Here is a 25028-nt window from a genome sequence, read left to right on the forward strand (position 1 = left end):
TGTGTCTTTGAAACACTTTACAGGACTGTAAAGGACAAAAATGTTTTGTTGAAATGACATTAAATATTAAAAAATATAATAACATCATTAAAATGACAATAACAGAGAGGGGAAACAGAAAATCAATATAGGGAGTGGTAGGAGAGCAAAGGGCAATGGCAGTAGCTTTGTGTTAAACATAAAAAGCTCTCACAGTGACAGTCTTATGTCATTTAACCCTGTATGCTCCCTTATCTTACACAGTGCTGTGCTGCAGTTCTGCAAAGCACACGGTGCTGTGCTGGTAAAAACACACACACACACACACACACACATACACACATACACATACACACACACACACACACATATCATCTAAACCGCTTATCCTTCTGGGTCGCGGTGGGGTGCTGGAGCCTATCCCAGCTGTTATTGGGCGGAAGGCAGGATTGTGCTGGTAAACAATGCTGTGCTAAATGTCTGCAAAACACACGGTCTAGTTCTGGTACATCATGCTGTTCTGGAACACTGCAAAGCCCATGACGCAGTTCTGGAAGTCTGCAAGCATATGGTGTTGTGCTACTACACAGTGCTGTGCTGGAGGCCTGCAAAGCATGTGGTGCTGTTATGGTACATGGTTCCTGGCTTGCAAAGCACACTGTGCTGTACATTGTGCTGTTCTGGAAGTCCACAAAGCGCATCTTACAGTTCTGGTACACGATGCTCTTCTGGAAATCTGCAAAGCACATGGTGTTGTGCTACCATACAGTGCTGTGCTGGAGGTCTGCAAAGCACATGGTGCTGTTTTAGTGGCCTGCAAAGCACAAGGTACTGCTCTGGTGACCCACAAAGCACACAGTGCTGTTTTGGTTCACAGTGCTGTCCTGGGGGGTCAGTGAAGTACACAGTGCTGGGTTACATCCTAACAGTCTTTTATAAGATTTTACAACCTGTGAAGCAAAGTCAACAATTTACATGACAAACTTAAGGCATTTTAGAATACGTTTAAGGCAACTCTTAAATCACAATATTATGTAAATTACAAAAAGGGAGAATGTTATGAAAACAGATAATAAAACACATTTCACAAATTACTTTTATGGTTAATAGCAAACTATTCAAAGGTCTCTATTCCTGCTTCAAATTTGTCACTTGTAGCTACGTGTTTGGGCCCACACAAATTGGTTCAAATGAAACATCCAAGTGTTTACATTTACACATGATCTCTTCAACAATTAACCAAAAGACACTTTCCAGCTAAAACATCATATGTTAACACTAATTTAATATCAACACAAATCAGTCCTAAACTTTACCCACATTAATAGCAGCATTTTCATAAAAATGTTCAAAGCACATTTATGAAGAAAACACTGAAATGACACAGCAGGTCAAATAAAACTGAATGATGCCTAATGTTAATTTGTCAGCTAACTAACTCCAAGGACATCTGATCATGAATTCTACCTCTTTTGAGGATAATTCAGTGAATGTTACACCAATAAACAAAGGTTAGACTCCTCCCACCCAGTGCTGTGATTGAAGAATTTCATTACAAAGCAGAAGCACACCTTTTCAAAACTAATCAGGTATGTGAAGACTGAGACAAGCTGAACAAACAAATAGAATCCGGTGTGTTTGATTAGAACTTCTTATCTCACCAAAAATCCCTTAACTCTATCTTGAAAAAAATAAGTAATGGGCATGTCTTGTACTATTGCAGGACACAGACAGACCCCTCTCGAAGTTGCTTTTCTATAAATTGCTGAAGTCGTGTCTAATTTTCTAAGCGGCACCATGCTCTTATGCCCATATAAGGAATTCTGAGTCTAAAAGGAATTTCTGTTAAAGAATGGAGTTTTGAAAATTGCCTCTTTCGCATCCTGTGATAATAAAAAAGTTCCAAAGCTGATACATTTTGTCCTACGAACATTCTTCTTTCGAGTATCACTGGATCCTCTGAATTACGAGGTCGTTAAAAAGTCGAAATATGAATATTGCTAGATGTAAGCTAATGCTACTGTGCACTGATAGCATAAAATGGTTTTACTTGTTATACCCTTCTGGCAGCATGCACACAGCAATCTTCAAACAGCTGGTTGGCTGATTGCCCAAAGAGTACTACTCAAATATGCCCACTACAGACAATACACACTTCTGTACTGATGTGTGCCCATGTGTGCAAACTGCACCACACTGAAATAAATGTAAAAGGCAGCTGACATCTTAGACAGCTCAGATCTATGTGATGTTAATTATGCAATTTTGCAAATATTAAATCTGCAGGGGGTACGATTACATAACAAAGGCACAGAAGATCCATTCATAGCAGCATGCTTTACCAAATACACTGTTTTCAGTATAGCACAAAGGAGGTTTTGTATCCATAATGACTCCTGTACAGCCACTTGTTTTGCTTATATTTCTTATTTTCTTGTGACCTCAATCTTGAAAGATATTTTTCACAAATTTTTAACATGACACCCTGTTTGAGTCTGGTCAATAGTTTGATGACAGGAGGGGCAATTTATGTACTTGCAAGACTGCTACCAAGAACATTTCTGAACAGACAGGCAGTTCACAGCAGCTTACTTGGTAAGTTGTCTGAACCTTGAACCTCTTCTACTTTATTAGTATCTGGAACCCATCCACCATAGTGAGGGCCCCTGGGCACATACAAGACATTTACTAGAAAGAGTATGCTTTTAACAAGCACATACAACATGTGAGACAGTTGATGAAGTGGATCTGCTAAAATGTTGGCTTCTTTTATTTCTGTTTAAAGTAGTACAGTATTTCACCTTATTTTCAGTAAAATCTGTCAATGGGAAAATCAAGAAACAGTGATTGTAGTCCTTCCAGTTCTTTGATCCAAAGTGCATCACTGAGTTAGGTCTCAGCACCTCCAGGAAGCCAAGGTAACATAAGAACATTTATTTTAACATTTTTAGATTGGTTTTATTATTTTAATTTTGTCTTCACTCAATATTTCACTTAATAACATTTCCGATGTAATTTTTGACAGATCTTGTAATAAATGTTTTCTTGTTTTTATCATAATAGTAGTCTTTATTTTGTCATGGTTGAATATTTCCTAATACTGCTGATTTTATAGTTCCCATGATAAATGGTGAGCATGAAGTTTTAAAAAGATCAGGTGAGATAATGCCCAGCACTGCAGTTGCTCATGAGTGGCCTGTACCATCTTCCTTTCATTTGAAACTAGGAGGGCACATCCTAGCCTGTTCTCAACAATGACACAAGCTGTCAAGAAAAAGGCCCTGCCACAATACTGTATTTCTACTATACTTTTTACGGCAGCTCAACTGCTTTTGTATGTTTGCTGGATTATAGACATAAAATTTCTCTCTCATTTGACAAGAACACATCTGGGGCCTAAATGAAAATGGTTCATAGTGTGCTTTTTTGTAGACTTCTCACAAACATTCATGTGAGCTACATCAATTATTGTGTTCTAATGGTTGGTTCCAAAATAACATCAAGAGGACATCTTTCAGAGAATCAATTCATTTTCATGTTAATCTCACAGTGAAGAAGGGTCTAGATATACAGACATCTCAAAACAAACTTGAGTGTCCTTCAGAGATTGGTCCTATAAAACGTTAAAATATTTAGCAAATCAATGCTTATGAGTATGGTTGCTTTTTAGGGTTAGGATCCCATCTGGCAATATTAAGTGCATTTACAGCAAATACTACAGGAGGGGCCTGGTGAACGGCTAATTGGGATTTCTATATCCTCCTGAGACTACTACTCTTAAAAACACTAGCTTTCTCTGCAATTTGTTGGAGGATAAAGACAGATTTATATGCAAGTTAGACCACTTCTTGGAAGCCTTATGTATGAAAACTTAGTTTGAACAAAAACACTAATGACATCTTTTGCTAACTGCTTAAAGTGGTGAGGTTAATACTTCATGTTAATAAAACAAGCTTCTTGTATTCAAACATTACTATGATAAGAAAGAAGGTTCAAACCGGATACTGTTTAATTATTTACAATCTCCAGAGGGGTTTAATTTACTGCTTTAATTTTGGAATTCAAGACAATAATCCCAAATTTTCAGTGCATTTCTTGTATTGTATTCTGATGTGCAAATTAACTTGTGACTGATTGCAAAACCTCTAAACAAGAGGTACTGGTAGCAGGTCATAGATACAACCATAACTAGGGTGGTCTTCCTTAAAAATGTACAGCATGCCCACTAATGGTATATGGCAGAAATCATAACAGAAATAAATTAAAGGTTTAGATGATAAGGGTATGGTTCTTTTAATATAATATAATATTTATATAATATTTAATATAAGTCTCAACTTATATTTGAAAAAGATATTTTAATTTTTTAGAGTACAACCAAGGTAAACCTGAATGGATTCAAATGAATACATTCACAAGAATGATCACAAAGGAAGGCACATATGTGCAACAACATGGTCCACATGCCTTGTACTGAAACACAAATCCCACAGACATTTTGTTATAAGCAAAATGGTTCCGGTGGCCTGTGATGATGAGAGCATTAGGGCCCAAACAACAGCAATTGATGTTTACAAAAAAAAAAAGTTTGGGAGGCAGAGAAGTGTATAATTTGTACGTCAAAAGCAGTTCATGTCCCCATGCCTAAAAACTGTGCTTTAACAAAATGCCAGCACTGTCGGACAGTTGAGAAATCCAATCCAAATGCTGAGAAATTACAGATTCCTTGGTGCAGAGACATCTTCTTAGATAATGCCATTTCCAATTTGCCCTCTACCAAAGTTCTCTCACAGTTACTCTGAAAACAAAATGGTAAAAGCCATGATGATACAGCAAAAAGCCACATACGGGCTTTTTCGTTCACCTGGAAGACAAAACAAAAACAATTATATTAATCATAATGCAGAACTATTAAATAAAAAAAAAACAAAACAAAAAAAAAAAACAAACAAAAAACTCCACTACCATTGTATGCTGTAACTCACAGAGCATAACATACCTATTCTTGCACATTTCCAGAATATACCCAGAAATCTGTAGGGCAAAGAAGAGAAAAGTTTGTGAGACTGCTTTTTATGTAAGGTTATGATTAGGGTTATAAACTAACAGGCAAAAAAAAAATCATAACATTGCAGTTATTAATTGTAAGTATGAATATTCATACTTTAAACACATGGTCATTTATCTCTACTCTAATTACATGGAAACTGACTATGAATAAAAGCCTTAGGTATCTCACAGCAAATAATTAAAGACCTCAAGCTTTCTCGCTCACTTCTGTCCTTTAGTGAATGAATGTTTAGACTTTGAGAAGATCTCTAAACACCTTTTAAATTGTGATGGCAAAGGGAAAGCAAAGACAGCAAACAAAGAAGTACACTACAGAACAACTGGTTCATGACTACTTGCCAATGCACAAGTAAGCACTCTTTCAGCCATCTTCCTGAACAAAGATGACAGGTAGCAGGACCCTGGGATGTGGCATGAACAGAAACAACAAAACCCTATAGTCCTTTTTTTTGTTGGCAGGCTGGGGTTAAACAGTTGTTGGCTAAACAGAATTAAACAGTTGTCGGTTTCACTAAAATTAAACAAACATTTAAAATATTTTTGTCTTTATGTTTTGTGTAAATAACACGGTTTAAGCCGACAAAAATATTCATTACATTATTGTATTACTTGCAGGCACGGGACATCTATGCTTTCCGTAGCAAAACTTCTCGACAAATGTCCGAACAGATAGCAGTAGGACAGTGGGAACTGTGCAGTGCTGAAAACGAAAACTGTGAAACCGACACCAAGGCTAATTTTTGAGAGTTTCAGTGGGTACTAAAGTCTTTACAATAATACCCTACAATTCTAGATAAGCCATTTTAGAGAGAGCATTTGTTTGCGGAGATTATATCACTTGATTAAAATTAATGATAATTTCCATTTCAGGCCTAATATGTATGGGAGGCAAATCCAGCCAAAAAAGAAATTAAAATTAAAACAGTAAAATGTAAATGCAAACCTCTTTTTGCTGTTTCTTTTTCCAAACATCTGCGCAAATATCCTGCCAAAATTGAAAATGAAATGAAATACCTACGTTTGCAATTTAAATTTCTCACATGAGCACAAGTAATTTGTGACAAAAAATATATATATATACAAAAAATTAAAACAGCTATTTGTCATTTCATTTTAGTTGTTATTCTGGTATTTCATGGCCATATCTAAAATGAAAAAGCTAATAGAGAAAAGAAAATATGAGCTTCACTTCGGCTTTTCCTCATGAATTGCACAATACGTGTCAAAACTAAAATCAAAATGCAATGTTTGTGTTCTTATTTCTTTTTCATAGCAATAGGCTGCATATCTGACATATAAATAAGAACATAAACATTGCATTTTGATTTTAGTTTATACACGTATTGTGCATTTCATGAGGAAAAGCCAAAGTGAAGCTTAGATTTTCTTTTCTGTATTAGCTTTTTCATTTTAGATATGGCCATGAAATACCAGAATAACGACTAAAATGAAATGACAAATAGCTGTTTTAATTTTTTTTTGTCACAAATTACTCGTGCTCATGTGAGAAATGAAATTGCAAACGTAGGTATTTCATTTCATTTTCAATTTTGGCAGGATATTTGCGCAGATGTTTGGAAAAAGAAACAGCAAAAAGAGGTTTGCATTTACATTTTACTGTTTTAATTTTAATTTCTTTTTTGGCTGGATTTGCCTCCCATATAATAATATGTGGCAGGCATCTTGTTTCCTTTGCCTCAAACTGGAAGAAACATTTTCTTTTAGGAATTCTCCAGAGAAAATGAGTCTAGTGAAATACAGGGAGATTCACTTGAAAGAGGCCCCAAATATTTTATAATAACTCTCACTAGGATGAAGCAATCTGAACGAAACGACGTGCAATGTGCTCCTCAGGAGGAGCTTCGAACACGCTGGGATGCCCCTGCGTTGGAGCGATGATGTAGGCGCCAGTCAGTCATCGCGACATTTAACCTCCATTTGCAACTTCCGGGTGCATACCCCCATTTTTCTTGTGTCTGGCAGAAAACGGAGATCACTTCCAGCATCACATGTAATGCAATCAATTACACATACGTCAAGGTATGTAGCGTATTTTTTGGTTCAGATTGCTTCATCCTAACAGGAGTTACAACAGAATATTCGGGGCCTCTTTTGAGTGAATCTCCCTGTATATCTTGGGCAAAAGAAAATAAAGCCAGCAATAAACAAAGGCATTTGCTGACCTATCACATTTAATTAAATAAAGTCACATCTTCAATTTTAAAGCACTCAAAATATTGGGTATACTGACACAAATACTTTCTACTACCGTTTTCAGGCCATCACAAAAAAATGTAATCATCAACAGAAACCAAGATGTTTTCTTGATGCATAATTATTGCCTTCATGTCAGCGACGCATTTATCATCTTTTGAGTGAAATATACACTTAAAGTAAAACTTCAAGTGTATATTTAAACTTACATCTTAAAGTATGTGGATGCGTATGTGTAGCCATGCAAGCTCCGTAAACACTGACGGTAGAATTGGTTGTACTGAAGAGCTTAGTTACTAAATGTGGCAGCCATAGGACATGTCCGCTTGTGAAATTTCTGCTCTGCTAGATCTGCTCCGTTCAACTGTAAGTGTTATTATTGTGAAATATAAGTGTCTTAGAGCAACAACAGCTTAGCCATGAAGTGGTCATATCTGAAAAGTAAGATCTGAATCTGACTTCCACAAAAATGGTTCACTGACCACAAAACTTAACATAAAAAAAAAAGAAGTGCAGTACAATGTTTTACATATGTGCAAAAACATTTGAGCTGATAATGTAAAAAAAAAAATCTTGTTTTTATTTGTGGCTAATAACAAAGACATTTCTTCATACCCTTCTTGCTCATACTTATCAAAAGGACCAAATCAAAACATGTCACTAAAAAGGCGATTTTCAAACAAAATTGTAAGCAGTGTGAGCCTTTGGCAAATTCTGTCAGGAGTGGTTAACGGTGGTTTGTTCCAAAAATCACTTTGAAGACGGCTAACAACAAAGCATTCTACAATATTTCAGGTACATACCCTGTTTTATTCTTATCAAGCAGACTTGGTGCTAGTGCTCTGATGTATGCACAAGTACAGATGAGCAGTAAGATGACAGTGAGTAAGCTCTGGAAATTGAATATGGCAGACTGCAAAAAAGTACAAAGATATATGTGATTACTGACAATGTATGAAAATATCAAATCACATCTCCTTTAATTTCAGAGTAACCTTCTTTTAACTCTTTTTATATGGGTCAATTAATACAGCCTCTACACTATTTCATGAAAAAGCACTGGAAGGCAATATTTCGACTTGGACAAATACACTGTCTGTGGCAGTCACACCACCTAATAAATCTAGACACTAACCATTGCCTGACTAACACTACATAATCCCTGCGTCATGTCTTTGAAGAATCCGAACTCGGAAGAGTCTGCATGTTTGAACAACCGATCCTGGCAAAATGCGATACTTCAAATCTCAGTTACTCACCTAACGTTAGCTATCTAGCTAGTTAGGCGGCTAATTTATGATTAAATTTTACTCCGTTAGCTAAGCTAACTAGATACGTCCGCTTGTGTACTAGCCCATCCAATTTGTGCTATATTACGGAAGAACACATCAAATAAGCTAAGTAAAGACAGTAAATATATATTAGCTACAAACGACGACCGAGATTCCCAAATGAGCTTGTTAAACAAAGAAAAAAACTGTACGATTGTCTTACCATTTTGATAGCTCTAACAAGCCACCTCACACTTCCTGATACGGAGGAAATGACGATAGAGGAAATGACATGCGTCGCGGGAATAAAAGTTGTATGTTACTGAAAAAGAGGAAAAAGACATAGTTAGCTACGAGTGCAGTTACATTGAAACTTATCAAAATTATGTATTCAGTTAAACAATTCATGCCATAGACAGTCGAGATTAAGTGATGAAGTGAGACGATACAGCAGCGTGCGTAATCAGTAATTCGCTCATGGTATGTTTGCGGTACTTTTAAAATACATTTGTTTTGCTTGCTAGCTGGCGTTTGCTATTTGGCAAGCACGTTATTTCCTCAAAAATATTTAGTTTGATTTGCTAATTGTTTTATTACCTGTAGAGACAGAATTGAATAGATGCTGGACAGTCTGTAAACACTATGCATTTTCCTTGAATAACTGAATAAGATTTACACAAATTATGTAATCATGTATTAGGTATGAATTAACTGCATCATGGTGACACATCAGTGCTTTAAGCGTGAGGGTAGTCTTGTTTTATTAAGGGGTCGTGGTTAAAAGAAAAAAAGCATTCCTTTGTAAATGTTCTGCATTACGATGCAAACGTTTTGCAATCGCTTGCAAAAGCTGTGTTTTGCTTAAGCTCAGAGATGGAGCAGCTCATTAAATTTACATTGATCCTGGATTGAAATATAAGGACATAGTGTCGCTTTCAAAATCAAACATGATCATGCTATTAGCGAGCGCAAACTGAAACTGAGATCGAGTGTCCTCATACAGTGCTGAATAAACTCAACATAGACTGGCGAAGCTGGGAAAACAGCTTTTAACGTTAGCTATGCTAAACGCAAAGTTCTAATGTAAGCAGTGTCGTTGGGCACCTCTTGGTCCTACGTTTGCTTGCTGTCTGACAAGCATATGTTTTGCGAGGGTACGCAATGTAATTAACCTAACTTTTTTTAACCACGGCCCCTTAGGGGCTCCATAGTTTGCGGCACACGGGTTTGCACCCCTTTTTTGATAGACTGTGGTTCACGCTGTTACAAAAACATGGATTTGGACTGACACAAACATGACTCATACAGTCGCAAGTACCCTTATTTCCAACACATATTAAATGAAATAAAAGTAGTAGTAGGTACTATTACTATTACTTACAAATTTTGCTATAACTTAATTCAAGTAAAAGAAAACTTCCCTGAAATATATATGAAGATAAAAAGTGCCTTGTTTAAAAGTATTCATAACAGAGCTAATTTGTTAGCTGCAGCTAACTTGTAGTGTGTTTCTGGGGGTAAATGATATAGCTAGCCAACATAAATGTCTTCTTCATGAAAATGTACACAACTATTTTTATGTCACAGAGTTCACACTTTAGATAAGTGATTGACAACTGGTGAATCTCCTAATAGTAGTATGGAACATCTGACTTAAAAAAGGAATCACTGTCTGGTTATCACTGTCAAAGTCTGGTTATTTAACATTGCTGGAAATTATAATGTTCACAGATTTTAATTTTATTTATTTTACTTTATTTGATTTAGTTTGATGGGCTGTGTAAAATGAGTAGTGGAAAGCAGAACTATGTCATTCAAAGGCAGTGAAAATGCTGCCATTTTAAACTACTTCAAAAAGTATGGTTAATGGAGCAAGTAAGTAAAATAATGAGAGTATTTGTGATTTACTTCTTAGCATTGTGTAGTTTACAAATGTGTACACAGGAAAACAAGTGAAGTGCTGATACTCTGCATTGCTTCTGGCTGGATTCCCCCTCAACTCTTACACACTGGCTTATTTTTTTAATGAAGAAAGCTTCAATAACTGATGGTAGTTATTCCTACAAAAAAACAAAAAAAACAAAAAAACATTAAAGCTCTCACAAATGACAGGCCAGAGAATTGGTTTTCTATCTCAAAACTAATCTGATGACAGATGATTGTCTAATTTTAAAAAGTCAGCAGGGCTATACAAATTAAAGTTAACAGTTTCCTGTGCTATTTGGGTTTGTGCTTGTATAATTTGTGCTTATGTTCATCTCTTGTTTCTTGTTCTAATGTAGAAATAATGCTGCCGTTATATTTGCATTTTAGGTTTGTACACCTTCAGTTAGCTATGAAGGTCACTGTGCGTCAGATACCTATTGTCTCTAAACCTGAATGCACATTCTACCTCAAGTTAGAGTGGGCCAAAGACCTAGGAGCTGGCTTTGTTGTTCTGCTCTGTGATGGCATTTCTGCATGGAGTGGTGAAGGTAGGCCTTGATTGTTTTACTGACAGTGTCCAGTTAGGCATGTCAAAAGAGCTGAATTCCTCATTTTTTTCAGCCTCATTCATTCATCTTTAACTTTGTGTGTTGTCGTTAGTTTCTGAGGATGATGTAACCAGGGAGGCCCAGGAGATGGAGATGGCAAGGGAGAAGTATGTTTATGACCTGCAGCTGGCTCTAACAGGGGAGGGCCAGGAAGCCCAGAGCTACAGCTTCCATCTAGCACCTGAGAAAGCTGGTGGCCCTATGCTCCAGCTGTCTTATGAGAAAGTGCAGAGTGACGTCTCGGTGAGTGGCATGTTCTAGCTTGGTGCTTAAAAGCTGTCAAAAAGGGAGGCAGTTAATAAGCTGAGAGAGGATCAAGATGGTATAAAATGGGATTATTTACTATAAATTAAACTATTCATGTATCTCATGGCTCAGAGAGGACTTACTTAGACTCAGCTTCAAAGGATCCTCAGGCCTGAATGGCCAAGGAGCGCTTATTTCAGTCAGCGATGCTTTTTGTGTTTTGTATTTACTGGTGAACCTAAACCCTAATATGCAACATATAGACATTTAAAATTATGTACACACCAATAGTTTGATGTTCGTCTAACTTACACTCCTAATCTATTCTAAGACACGGTTTCTCACCCTGTGGACCACAGGCCTGTACTTAGAGGGATGCAGTAATTTGGGCAAGTCATAAAAACACAAGTGGAATAATGATCAACTTAATAATTAAAAATCTAAGAATTAAATGTTTTCACAGAACAACTAATATAAATATTTATAGAGATGTACAAATAAAAACGTTGCAGTACTGGGCAAATTAAACATCATCAGTCTGAGGCAACACAGCTGCAGGCACGCAATGCAGACAGCTAGATGAAGAGGCTTCTCAGGGGGCTTTCTTTGGTGTGGACTTACCACACCTTTTTCATTAGTTTGTTCGTTTTGACATGTCTGAACACTACATGGGTATTTGGGTCTGCGGCAAGCGGTTGAACAGGTCCGGCAGAAACCCGTGGGTCTTGGTGAACTTCAGACAAACCCTGTTCAGTTCACTGCTGATGAAAACGCCCTCTGTGATCAAACAAGGGAGTTCATCAGCAGTGCTGGCTTTCCTTCTCTTCTAGAGGCACGTCGACGCTGTACAGTCAGCATAATGACTGTTTTAACGACTGACTTTTCAGACACTGAGAACAAGCTGCTGTTAAAAACAATAGACAAGCCAAGAAATAATAGTCTAAAGTCTATTGTCTATTGCAGACAAGTTTCTGGAGGTGTACCAGTAAACTGACTTGTTGGTTTGGCTGAGCTTTTAAGCACTGTCATGCTCAGGGAATACTGAGCACAATTAAAAGCCTGTTTAATGATGCTGACCAAACAAATCCTAACTGGTGGCAAAACAAAGTCAGTGCCTTTGGGACAGACATGGGTGCCACAGGTGGAATAGGTGCATTCTTTAGAAGTGAGATAGAAAAACATGTTCTGTCATTTCACCACAGACTGGAACTGGCAATGCCAAACACTCAAAAGTCTCTTCCAATGATTGAAAAAGTCCATGACCTGCTACAGCTGGTAGGGAAAACGTAACACTTTAGCCCCAAAAGCAAGCATGAGCTAAGGGCAGTTGGTGTGGAGTTAGGGTGTACTCACCCCATACGCACACCTTCTGCAGTGAAGACTCGGAGGTGGTTTTCCGAGCGCTGTCCATTTTTCTGATCATGCCACAGGACAGGGCCAGTATACAGCTGTTCACCATCATATGGAGCATCTTTCTGACATACATCATCTAAACCGCTTATCCTTCTGGGTCGCGGTGGGGTGCTGGAGCCTATCCCAGCTGTCATTGGGCGGAAGGCAGGATACACCCTGGACAGGTCGCCAGTCCATCGCAGGGCAGACAGACAGACATACACAATCACACACTCACTCACACCTAGGGGCAATTTTAGCACGTCCAATCAGCCTGACTGCATGTTTTTGGACTGTGGGAGGAAACCGGAGTACCCGGAGGAAACCCACGCAGACACGGGGAGAACAGGCAAACTCCACACAGAAAGGACCCTGGTCGCCCAGCTGGGAATCGAACCCAGGCCATTCTTGCTGTGAGGCAACAGCGCTACCCACTGCGCCACCGTGCTGCATCTTTCTGAGACGTACAAAAATACTGATATTAGAGGGAGAGCACAGCATATTGCACAGCAAATGGAGAGTTTGCTCTTTGTTGGATTTTGTCACTTTCTCAATGATCTGTGAAAAGTTAAAAAATTTTGAAATACATTTCTGGCCAATTATTTTAACAGCCATTTGCATGTTCCAAGCTTTCATTGCAAGCATGCACAGCTTTGCTGTTTTGGCTAAGACCCCCCTCGAGTATGTCAGTAAAGGTTTGTACATACTAGGGGTGGGAATCTCTAGGCACCTCACGATTCGATTCGATTACGATTCAGAGGGCTGCGATGCGATTATAAAACGATTATCGATGCATCTCGATGCATCTTTTTTTTTTCTATACAGGATTTCTATTTTCTTACTGTGTCAGGACTTGGTACGTTTAAAGCAAAGTATTTGTAATGATCTATAATGCATTTACGTCCAATATGTTTTATTAATAAATCAAATGGAAGTGATGTGGCAAGTGAACTAGAAGGCTCTCATTCACTGCTATTGCTTGGAGCACATGAGACTTTTTAACTGTTCTTTGACACTGCAGCCTTGTTCTTCTATAGCCGCGTTTGGCCATTTCTTTCTAAGTCTCTTCAAACACGGAGGGTGTTGGATAAGTTGGCTCATTTTTTGTACAGAAACACCACAAATGTTTATGATGTCTCAGCAGCGTGAAATTATGACAAATAAGGCATGTGAATTCCAGTCTGGCTGTTCAGGCTGAGTCATGTTGCCGCATAACAGATGCATATCAGATTTCAGTGCTACTTATTAAAGCATCTCAAATCAGAATTGAAAATGTCAGATTTAATGTGTTTTTCGCTGTTTGCACTGCCACACAGATAACACATCTGTGTCACATGTGGAGAAAAAGATTGGATTCTGGCCACTTTTACCTGCTGTGTGAACAAAGTCTAAATGAACTGATTTGGTAACTTTGGCTGCGAGTTACTTAAAAATGTAGTATATGAAATGACTGCATATTTGGAGTATCATCTGATACACTTTAAACGAGAATCTTCTTTTTTTTTGTCTATTTATTAGCATTGGTTATATTATGGTGTGTTGAATTTGGCTCATGGATCACTTGGATGGAGTGCAACTTACTAAGTTAATGAACTGCTTTGGTAATTTTGGCTGCCTTTTATAGTATAATTCTGCAGTAAATGGACTTCATCTTTCATATGTTCATAGTATGACAGACTTGACAACAAAATGTGGTGTTTTTTTTTGGTCTGCTTATTGGAAATTTTTGTATTTGTTTTATAATTTTTGTAAGTTTTAAATTTGGCTTTTAAGACCATCAGTTTGGGATTCAAGTGAGCTGATTTGGTAACTTTGGCTGCCAATTACTTAAAAATGCTGCAGTAATTGGTCTTTATCTTTGACATGTTCATAGTATGACGTTCATAGTATTTGACATGTTCATAGTATGAAAGACATTAAACCAAAGGTTGCTGTTTTTGTAGTCTACTTATTGATAATTGGTAATTGGCATTGTATAAATTGCTTAATTAGACTTATGATAGACTGACAGACAGACAGACAGATCACTTTATTAATCACAGAGGGAAATTTTTCTTTTGCAGCAGTACAAAGCAAAGTAAAGAGCAAACAAGAGCAAAATGAACAGGAGCAAAGTATTTATAGACATATAAAAAGAAAGTAGAGATAAATAATAGAATAAAATATACTAAACAATAAACAAACAATAATAAGTCAGTTAGTTAGGGTGCAAATATACTAAAACAATTTTGCAACTTTGGCAGTAAATGACTTACATGCTACAGTAGAGTGACTTTTTAGTTTGTGCACAGTACGACAGACACAAATAATATCTGCTGTTTATGCTGTGAATACATATATGAAATTATTGTTTTAAAATGTAGTGAATTTGCGAATATGTTCAACATGTGGGATGATTGTTTTAAAACCCCCTATTATTATATCTTTGCATCTTGTTCCAATATTAGGCTTTGAACAAGTGTGCCAAGGTTGGTGTGAATCAGAAAATGCCTTATTATCATTGCTCTGTTGTTGTGAAAATGTATGTAAATCACCATCTTCGATTACCTGTACAATTTAGTCAAATACATCAGCAACCCTGATTCCAAAAAACTTGGGACGCTGTGTTAAATGTAAATAAATGTAAATGAAAGCAGACTGCAATGATTTGCAAATCTCATAGACCCATATTTTATTCACAATAGAACATAGAACACATATCAGATGTTGAAAGTGAGACATTTTACAATTTCATGAAAGAAATTAACTCATTTAGAACTTGATGGCAGCAGCACATCTCAAAATAGTTGGAACAGGGGCAACAAGAGACTGAAATGTAAGTGGTACTAATAAAAAAAACACTGCATGGGTTGCATTAGTGCATACGGCATGGACAGCTTACACATCTGGAAAGCTGAACAATATATAGAGGTTTTAAAACAACATATGCTCCACACAAGGTCTCTTTCAGGGAAGGCCTTGCATATTTCAGCAAAACAATGCTAAACCATATACTGCATCCATCACAACGGAAGAAGAGTCCAGGTGCTGTAGTCCAGACCATTCACGAATAGAAAACATCATCTGGCAAAGAAGACCCAGGACTGTTGAGCAGTGAGAATCCTATAGCAGACAAGAATGGGACAACATTCCTCTCCCAAAAGTCCAGCAATTGGTCTCCTCAATTCCCAGAGGTTTACAGACTGTTGTTAAAAGAAGAGGGGATGCTACACAATGGTAGACATGGCCCTGTCCTAAGTTTTTTGAGATGCGATGTTGCCATCAAGTTCTAAATGAGTTAATGTTTTTCATGAAATGATAAAATATCTCACTTTCAACATCTGATATGTGTTCTATGTTCTGTTGTGAATAAAATAAGGGTCTATTAGATTTGCAAATCATTGCATCCTGTTTTTATTTACATTTGTTCATATTTTACACAGTGTCCCAAGTTTTTTGGAATTGGAGTTGCATAAACAAAGTTGTTTAGACTAAAGACTTGAGTATTTTTGTCACCATTTGCATTTCTTTAATTTAAAGTCAGCAAGAGATTTGTTCATGTTAAATAATTTATATATGATTACATGTTGTAGTGCCCCCTGGAGGTCGATTTAGACCATAATTGGCATGCTTCCTCAGAGTATGTGGACATATACAGCTTAGTATTGGTACATCTGTACCAATTTTGGTCTCAATAAGACAATGTATGTGTGAAGTGCAGATAATGGAGTCATAAAAACTCAAAAAGCCCAGATGGATTCATTGACAAGCTGCAGAAATGCTGTGTAAAACTTTTTGCTTGTTATATCGCCAGCTAGCTATGCAGTTGCACCAAACTGTGAAGATTGTGTTCGACTCCCCTAGGGTACAGGCCTGTGGCTGTGCATGATTTTTGCAAAATGAGCTCCACCCTTATTTCTGGGTGGGGCCTACATGCTACACAGTGTCGAAATTCCAACATTTTTTCTCGTAGGATTCTTTTGACACCAGATTTGTGCGTATTAAGTGAAAACCCAGAGACTAGTTTGCGCTCAAAAATGTGTACAATTTTGCATGAAATGTAAATTATCTGAAAATGTGGGTGGAGCTGTATTTTTGAGGCTTTTTATGGGCCATTTCAGAACTAACTACTTCAGTAGAAAAAAAAAGAATTTTGTTTTTATGGCATGGTGCAGAAGATATGATCCACAACGTTTGAAGCTTCGCTGTAGTGCCACCATCTGGCCAATCAGACTGAGCTTTAGCGCTTGAGTAGTTGGAAGGGATTACCACTGTTGACTAAGTGTCATGTCTGTACGACTTACAAGTTGGTCTGCATGATTTGTTTTAGCAGAGGAAAAGAAGAAAAAAAAGAGAAGGTAAAACAAAATTATAACAGTTACAATAGGGTTCCAGAACTTGGTACTTAGACCCCTCAATATAGCCGCAAGCAGCAGTCTGCAGGTTCAAGCACGAACTGGCACAATGAGGCCTTCTGCCATTTTGACCAGTGCGGCCTGACAAAGTCTAATGCAGTTTACAGAGAGATGATGAAAAATGCAGTGAAGTCAGAGCTTATCCAAAGGCCTTCATTTGCCATAGTTGTTAAGCAGTGTTCTTTAAGCATGATACATGCTTGATTTCATATGTACTAATTTAATGAGCTTTGTTCAACATTACAAAGATTGCCAAGATGTAAAAAGTAAGCGAACAATGGTAAAATGTCTGACATTTTTGTGTTTGCAAAGTGGTTTGGTTTTCTAAAGTTTTATTACCATTTGCATGCCATAGTGAGACCCAATGCACTCAAAAGGCACCTTTTTGGCATACAGGAGCTAAGTGAAAAGTGAGTCAGAATTTGTCAAAAGTCTCCATATTATCATACATCAGGGGCCTTCAACAAAGATGCTCACCATTTTTTTTAATTTTATTTATTTATTTTTTTCCTTTTCCAGATTGACCTTTTGATCTTGGTATAATAAGCTTTGAATAAATAAGCCAAAATACCACAGAATGGGTTCAATTTCACATTATTGCGAAGTTATTCAGAGAACTGAATCAAATGGCACAAATAGTTTATCTGTCTTTTTAATGATTTTAAGTGCTTTTGTGCATTAAAGCACTCCTTTAAGGCCAATCTGGATCAAACTTTGCACAGCTCATCAGTCTCAATATGAAACTGCATTTACATTTTGTGATGATCAGACCAACTGCTGATGAGTTATAGCAATTTAAGCTAGCAATGCTATGGCTACAGCGATTAATTAATAGAGGAAGATCATAATGAGTAAAAAAAAAGTCAACAATTGTTGTTTTAAACTAGAGGCTACAGAGTATTTTAAGACCAATTTTGAAAAGTTAGGATCAAAATCCAGGGACTGATTTGAAATGTATAGATTTAAAACAAACAAAACAGTGATGCAATTTATTACACCTGCAATTGCAAAGTTGTTTGGAACACTGTACTAGATGATCTGAAATGAGTTGTCTGACAATATGTAGCTATTTGTATAAAATATACGTTTTATATTACTTTGTATATTTAAAATATGCTTTATAAATGTTATAAAAAAAGCACCCCCTAGTGGTCAAATCTTTTAACACTTTACTGGTTGTTAGAAAGTGCCTATCTAGTGCATATCTAATTTTTTTTATGCCAGTTGCGTGAGGTTTGAGTTAATACTATTCAAGTTTCATGATGACTGGGCAACGTTTAGCCTTCCTAATGCTAGCTAAAAGCTGATTGGCTGATGGCAGCCATAAATTTCAGTTGATCAACACATCCTTAGAAACTCACTTTTAATCTATCAAAAAGATGCAGCATGCAAAATTTCAGCATGATCAGAGATGCTAAGAAACAGTTATTTAAAATTTACAGTGCCCCTTAGGGATATACATGCACCACAATTGATAGACTACCTTGGAATCATGTAATTCTTCAAGACTTCAGTTTGTTTTTTTCAATGAAGGGTCCTCGAGTTATAAAATTTTTATTATTTATGACATTTTTCAAAAGGCTTTATTAGCAAATGGCAGCTGTATTGCTTAAAAAAGTCATGTTTTGAAATAATTATTTCAGGGTCAGGGTCTTCTGAATTTTTTTGATACCTGTTACATGAGGATGAAATAAAAACCTTAGGACTAGTTCACAAAAGTAGGTTATGCATATTTTGCAAATTAGCAAAAAATCTAAATAGGCAGAGCTGAATGATCCAGATTGCAAGTTAGTTTGTCTTGCGCTAAGGAATCAGGAAAATATGGATTTTGTCCTTGCATAGGGCTTTTTTAAACAAGGACACTGAACTTGTGTTATGAACTCTTTGGAGTGAAACCTGACTGTTTACGATTCAAAGTATGTGTCCAGCGGTGTTGTGTTTGCATTTTTGGCCTGTGTTGGCAGTCCATATGAATTTGCCGTGCATATTGGGTATCTGTGTGCTTTCACATTTAGACAGTGTCGAAAGGTGGATTCTGCCAAGAAAATGTCAAAATGCTAGCTTAAAACTGTTTCAGAAGAATTCCTCTTTGACAGGATAATGGCTTAAGCTTAACTGGTATATGTTTTTTTGGAATTCTGTAACTTTTGGAACATACTGAGAGTGGATTGGGTTGCTTTTACTTCATGTATTTTTTTGAATTGGTAATTAAAGTTTGTGTTGAGATAAATGTCAAATGATGAAAACAGTGGAGGGTGTGCATTGGAGAATTATTTTATGTCAAAAAATGGAACATGATTCGTTTCTGAAATGTATTAGCAAATAGCAAAACAAACTTTGCATGTTATGCCTTTGTTGTTCAAAAGTAAATTTACTTATCTTTGTTCACTTTAAATTGGACTTTAAGCACAGTCACTAACTGAACTTGAACACAACTATGCTTTTTGCAATGTAACAGCTGAAGAAGGGCCACTAAGGGGGGACATTTGCAAATGGAAAAGTTCAAAATCTGAAAATCTGGTGTTTGCCCTGCCCAGACAGCTCCTATTGCAGCTCAGATTAGATGATATGAAGTGTTTCAAGATGCTGTCTTTTATTATTCTAGCATTTCGCGTGACGTCAAACTGTATAGTCGGTGGCATTTTGAGGACCAAATCAGGGAGTGACTGTGCTAGCACAATGCCTTCAATTCGCTGCGCTTTGTGAATGATTGACCTGCAAGACACTACAGAAGACGAGAATGACGAGAGACTACACAGACCTTTAATTCAGTGTTATCAAACTCCAGGCTTGGAGGCCCCCCTGCACTGTATAGTTTTTGTTCTGCTGTACATGCCTCATTCAGCTCAAGAAGGGATTAATTAACTAATAATATAAGGTATTTTAACCAGGGAAACCACAATTATGCAGTGCAGGAGTTTCAGGATTGGAGCTGGGGAACTCTGAACTAACTGCACTAGCAAACTTACAAAATCACATCTGTTGAACCACGACGAACATTTCCAACCCACATGGGTGGTGCCACAATTCCAAAAGTGTTGGGGCACACATATTGTTTAAAAAAAAACAAACAAACAAAAAAAAAAGCTGGCTGAGTGCTAATTGATGCAATGCAATTAGGCCACTTACGAAAACTGCTGATGGTCGCTGATGCTTGGCCAAAAGTGTGCTCCACAGTCATTAATCAAACGCATAACATTATTGCTTGTCTTTTGTTATTTACAGCAGCTTGCAGTGCAGGAACCAGCACTGCAAATGTTCTGATCAGTAAACAAACACTGAATGTGTGAACGTTTGTAAAAAGTGAATGTTAAAGCAGGATATTGTGCAGACAGCACAGTGAAAATGTGCAGTGAAAAAAAAACATGCTCTGGTGTTCAAATCCCTTGAGAATTAGCGAGGTTCAGTTGTTTGGTGCTGCCTTTATTCAGGTGGAGTTTTACACGTCTAAACTGAACTAAAGAAAAAGTTGGACAGGTTCGCACATCCAAGACAGGTCTGAAAATGCCTCCCAGCCAAAACAGAAATTCTGTTTAGCTCTGCCGCTTAGTTTTACTCTGCCTCTTCGTGCTGATCAGTGCTTCATGCAGTTCAGGGAAAGCAGACGTTGTAAAAGGCATGTCCTGATCTCAGAAAGTAGTGGGGCGAATGCCTGCTCGCCACCGTGGTTCTGGAAGCCCTGCCCACCCATACGACATTCAGTCTTATATTTAACGTTTATGTTTCTCCATTGAAACATCATTTAAATCTCCAGAAGCAGAGAACTAAAGTTACACCCGGCTGTTTGCTAGCTTCATTAGGGGGACAACCATTTATCCCTTGGCTGATAACATTAGCAAAAATTATCTAAAGGCTGGCATTGTTCACATCTGTGTTAATTAGCTGATGTTGCCTTACCCTTTCTATAATGACGGAGTTCTTTCTCCTCTTTATGCAACACAATTACATCCTTTACCCACCCTGATGTGAAGAGCTGGTGGGCTTCTGTGTTTGTAAATGCTTAAAAATGTAAGACTCTCCAGAATAGGGAAAGGGGTTGTGTGTGAGGTAAATATAAACATCAGGAAAACACAAATTTGGTAGCTTTTCCGCCAGTTTAAGTGGGACCTGGAGCTCAGGGGAAACTGTATAAGGATTGTAGCCTGTTTTATCAACTTTGTCGAGGTAATGTTTTCTTCTTCCCCAAAGTAAAGTGAGTAATTTTAGCCATGTTTCACCTCTAGTTACGTTTGTGTGGAGCAGTGAAGCCAGAAATGCGGTCACAACAGAAAAATCATGACTGAAACCACAGACCTCAACTTTAACGTGGCTGTTTTAAAGATTTTGCAATATCATCTTCTGTTTCCACAAACCCTCTTTAGTGATGTCCCATCCCACAAAAATGAGCAGTCAGTAGTAAAACATGCATACCTAAAGCCAAAGATGTTCATTGCAATGCTGCTGGGCGGTTATAGGCCATTTTTACAAGAAGCAGAAGTGCGTAAATGCTGGGTAAAACAAATTCCGCTATTGTCTCATGGACAATTACCCTCAGAAATACCGGCATCGCATCACTTTATCTTCCCATGGAAATCATCCTACCATCACTAGTGTCACTAGTTGCCAAGATTGAAATTGAGGAATATTCAGAATTGTTGGAGAACACCAAACACACAACAATATGAGAGACCAAGCTAAACATAGGATATAAACTCTTTGTGGAACAATTTCTTCACAGCTGTCAAGGAATTACTGTGAGTACGGTAACATTCGCTAACATCTCCAGAGTGATAAAATCATGGAAGGGTGCAAATAACTACAACCAAAAAATAGATTAGCCATGTTAGCTGGGGATGTTGAAACCACTTGTTGATAGTAAACTAGTTGGCAAAAAGATACACATGCATGCTGGTAGTGGGCTGTGTCATGTCGTCATGGTCTGTAGTGCTACTGTAAACGTTTTCCAAGCAGCGGCTCCAGTGAATGAAAAGCTGTTCTTCTGAAAGCAGCTGTGAACAGCACCAACTTTAAAGAACAAACAGCCTTAAGTGTAAAGTTAGTCAGCGGCAGTGTCATAAAGGTACTTTCCCTCCAAAAGACAAGGTAATTGTTTCGTCCCTACCAAGCTGTGAATGTGGCATGGCTGGTTGGCTGATTGGCTCTTTTTCTTGAAAGGTTGGATTTTCTGTGGACACAGATGCCATGTTGAGCGTTACAAGCTTTCTTATTCATATTTCAACCAGTGACCAAACTCCTTCTTTATAGTGTCTCTGCTAGGCCAGTTCTTACCAGATGCGACGCAACACAGATTTGTAATTCAGAACAACTATACGATACTTCTTATTTCACACCGGACGCGACATACATCTCGCGAAGCAAAAGCGGTTTCAGTTTATAATGCATTGTTCACATAATACAGATGTCTGCATTGTTGTTGATTGCTCAAATAAAAATAATAAAATTGTGTAGATGACCTAAAGAGATAAACAACAGTAAAAACCTGACTCGCTGCTTTGACTGTTGCTAGCTTTTTCACCATGTGATGTATAGCTGTACAAAGAAGGGGAGATGCACAAAAAATATTAATATCCACTTTTTCCTCCGGGTGCTCCGGTTTCCTCCCACAGTCCAAAGACATGCAGTCAGGCCAATTGGACACGCTAAAGTGTCTCTAGGTGTGAGTGTGTGTGTGTGTGTGTGTGTGTGTGTGTGTGTGTGTGTGTGTGAATGTATATGTCTGTCTGCCCTGCGATGGACTGGCGACCTGTCCAGGGTGTACTCTGCCTTCCGCCCAATGACTGCTGGGATTGACTCCAGCTTCCCCCCGCGACCCAGAAGGATAAGCGGCTTAGAAAGTGTGTGTGTGTGTGTGTGTGTGTTACATTTGAATTAAGAAAATGTCACATATTGCAAATACGTTTTAATCTTATCTACTGAGCTAAGGATTGGCTGTATTACAGGTGATTTGAACATTGCCATTGTCTTATGTAAAATATGTATTTTGAAGAACTGTAACATTCTTTATAAATAGATATTTTGTTGCCTTTTCAAAGGCCAATGCAAAACAGTTCATTATAAAAAAGAGGCTGTAATTGCAATCATATTACCAAGTGGAAAGAAATCCTGGTGTTTTGTTTTTTTCACTTTTAATTATTGAGCATAAGGGTGAAGAATTGGGCTATGATATACAGGCATGCTGCTGGTAGTAAGAAGTATTGCAGGGCTAAACTGCTTTGACAGTGATGCTCTGATGTTCAGGGGCCTGTTTTGCAAAACATATACAAAATTGCAAAACATATGTACAAGATTTGTACAAGAATTGTTCCAACAGCTAAACAGTTTTCCGTGCAGTGTTGCGGTTTATAAGATCATAACATAAGAGGAACAATGGGCATGTGCATTTAAAAGGATAACAAAGAGCTTGTTAATTTCCTTTTCTTCATATGTAATGCAATAGCTATGCTGATTCAGGTCATATTGATTTTGTTGTATGGACAAATACAATTTATGAATTAAGATCTGAGAATTTCCAAGTTTAAACACATTAAATGTAATTGAAATGTTTTTAAAAGCAAATAAATAAAAGTGCACTCTGAATGCTGTTCTACACTGCTTGCAGTATAACACAAAACCAGAACAATATGATACTGTTTGAGGAAACCCTTAGCAGTGAACTACTGAGCTTAAATTAGAGGTAACTTAACCCAGATTGTACTGCATTCTGTGTGGCACAGCTGTTTTGTGCACAGTTGTTCCCACAGGACAAACTGAGATTGGTTCCCAGCACCCTTGCCGGGTATGATAGCTGCAGAAAGTTGCTGGTTGGTTGATTGATTGCAGAGTTGTAACTGACTAATGCTTTCCAGACCAGCTATGTAAAGAAACAATGCTTGTTCTGTAGAGCGGTCTACGTGCAGATCTTGGTTTGTTGTAATGTGGCACTTGATCTGGTGGTGTGTTCCATATACTTCTTTTGTTGCAGCTTCCTTTCTTTTTTCATTTTTTTTTGTCCTTTTCCTTTTTTCATGAGTGAAGGATTGAGATATATAGAATATAATATAATATAATTTAACTGCCGAAACTCGTGAACATATTTTGCAGATTTTTTTTTTTTTTTGGTAGGTCATAATCTGAGCTCATGGATCCTGAAACACATTGGGCCAGATTAATAAAAATGCAGCTTTACCAGAAGCTGAGAAAGTGACCAGATTTAAGAGCAAATAGCATGGCAGACATATGACACAGTCCTGCACAAAATAATGCCTGAACCACTCTGGAGATAATTTGCCTGGTAAGAGGGTGTGCGACAAATCATACATATGCACACAAATGATTAGCCAGCCAGCCAGCCAGCCAGCCAGTTAGCCAGTCAGCCAGTCATTTTGACTCTGAAGTACATTGAGAGTGGCCCTCATTTACACTGTAGCCAAGCAAATTACACAGGGATTGAAAAAGTTGAAATGAGATTTATCAACTAAAACAAATGAAAATCAGCAAGACAAGAAAACTTGAAAAAAATGAAAAAAAAGAAAATAACAGCTCAAATAGGAAACTATAAAATGTTATAAAATGTCAATATAACATATAATTAAAACAAATAAACTAAAATTTCAAAAAAATGAATTATTTACTAGAACAGTAAATGAATTAACATCAAACAGCTGCAATAAAATAGTGAGATAAAATAAAAAATGAAAAACAAAAATTAACTAAACTGAAACAATTACAGGCTATGTAAAGGTGGTTAGAGACTAAAGGTTTTAACTTTTAATAGTAAAAATGTGTTTCTCACAAATAAAAACAAACCAAAAAAAGTAAAACAAGTAAAAATTCAGTTATTAAGTGGTTGAGGGTGTAGTGGCTGCAAAGAAACAGGGGGTCTCTTAAAAGCAAGGCTCCAGACTAATGTCTTCCTCGTTTACCAGAGACAATAAAGTAAAGTACAGGAT

The 25028-nt window shown here is 37.4% G+C and overlaps 2 protein-coding genes across 6 annotated transcripts in view; one reads left to right on the forward strand and one right to left on the reverse strand.

The window, feature by feature from the left end:
* Positions 1 to 2726: 2726 nt before the first annotated feature.
* Positions 2727 to 8841, reverse strand: tmem167a (transmembrane protein 167A; the record flags this gene model as incomplete). Its single annotated transcript, XM_036595629.1, has 4 exons — positions 2727 to 4843; positions 4979 to 5013; positions 8067 to 8176; positions 8758 to 8841. Coding segments are annotated over 4 exons (300 nt in total), but the record flags the coding sequence as incomplete, so codon positions are not given.
* The window catches only part of xrcc4 (X-ray repair complementing defective repair in Chinese hamster cells 4), a 62239-nt gene continuing 46022 nt past the window's right edge, over positions 8812 to 25028 (forward strand). For 2 of the 5 annotated variants that reach the window (XM_036595799.1, XM_036595801.1), the window contains exons 1-3: positions 8812 to 9014; positions 10848 to 11008; positions 11121 to 11311. In XM_036595799.1, coding sequence (XP_036451692.1) covers positions 10870 to 11008; positions 11121 to 11311 — 330 coding nt within the window. In that variant the 5' untranslated portion in view covers positions 8812 to 9014; positions 10848 to 10869. The remainder of the gene's footprint in view (positions 9015 to 10847; positions 11009 to 11120; positions 11312 to 25028) is intronic. The other 3 variants (XM_036595800.1, XM_036595802.1, XM_036595803.1) reach the window with 3 other exon arrangements.

This window comes from Colossoma macropomum, unplaced genomic scaffold (genome assembly GCF_904425465.1).
Source record: "Colossoma macropomum unplaced genomic scaffold, Colossoma_macropomum, whole genome shotgun sequence".
NCBI classification, from domain to species: domain Eukaryota; kingdom Metazoa; phylum Chordata; class Actinopteri; order Characiformes; family Serrasalmidae; genus Colossoma; species Colossoma macropomum.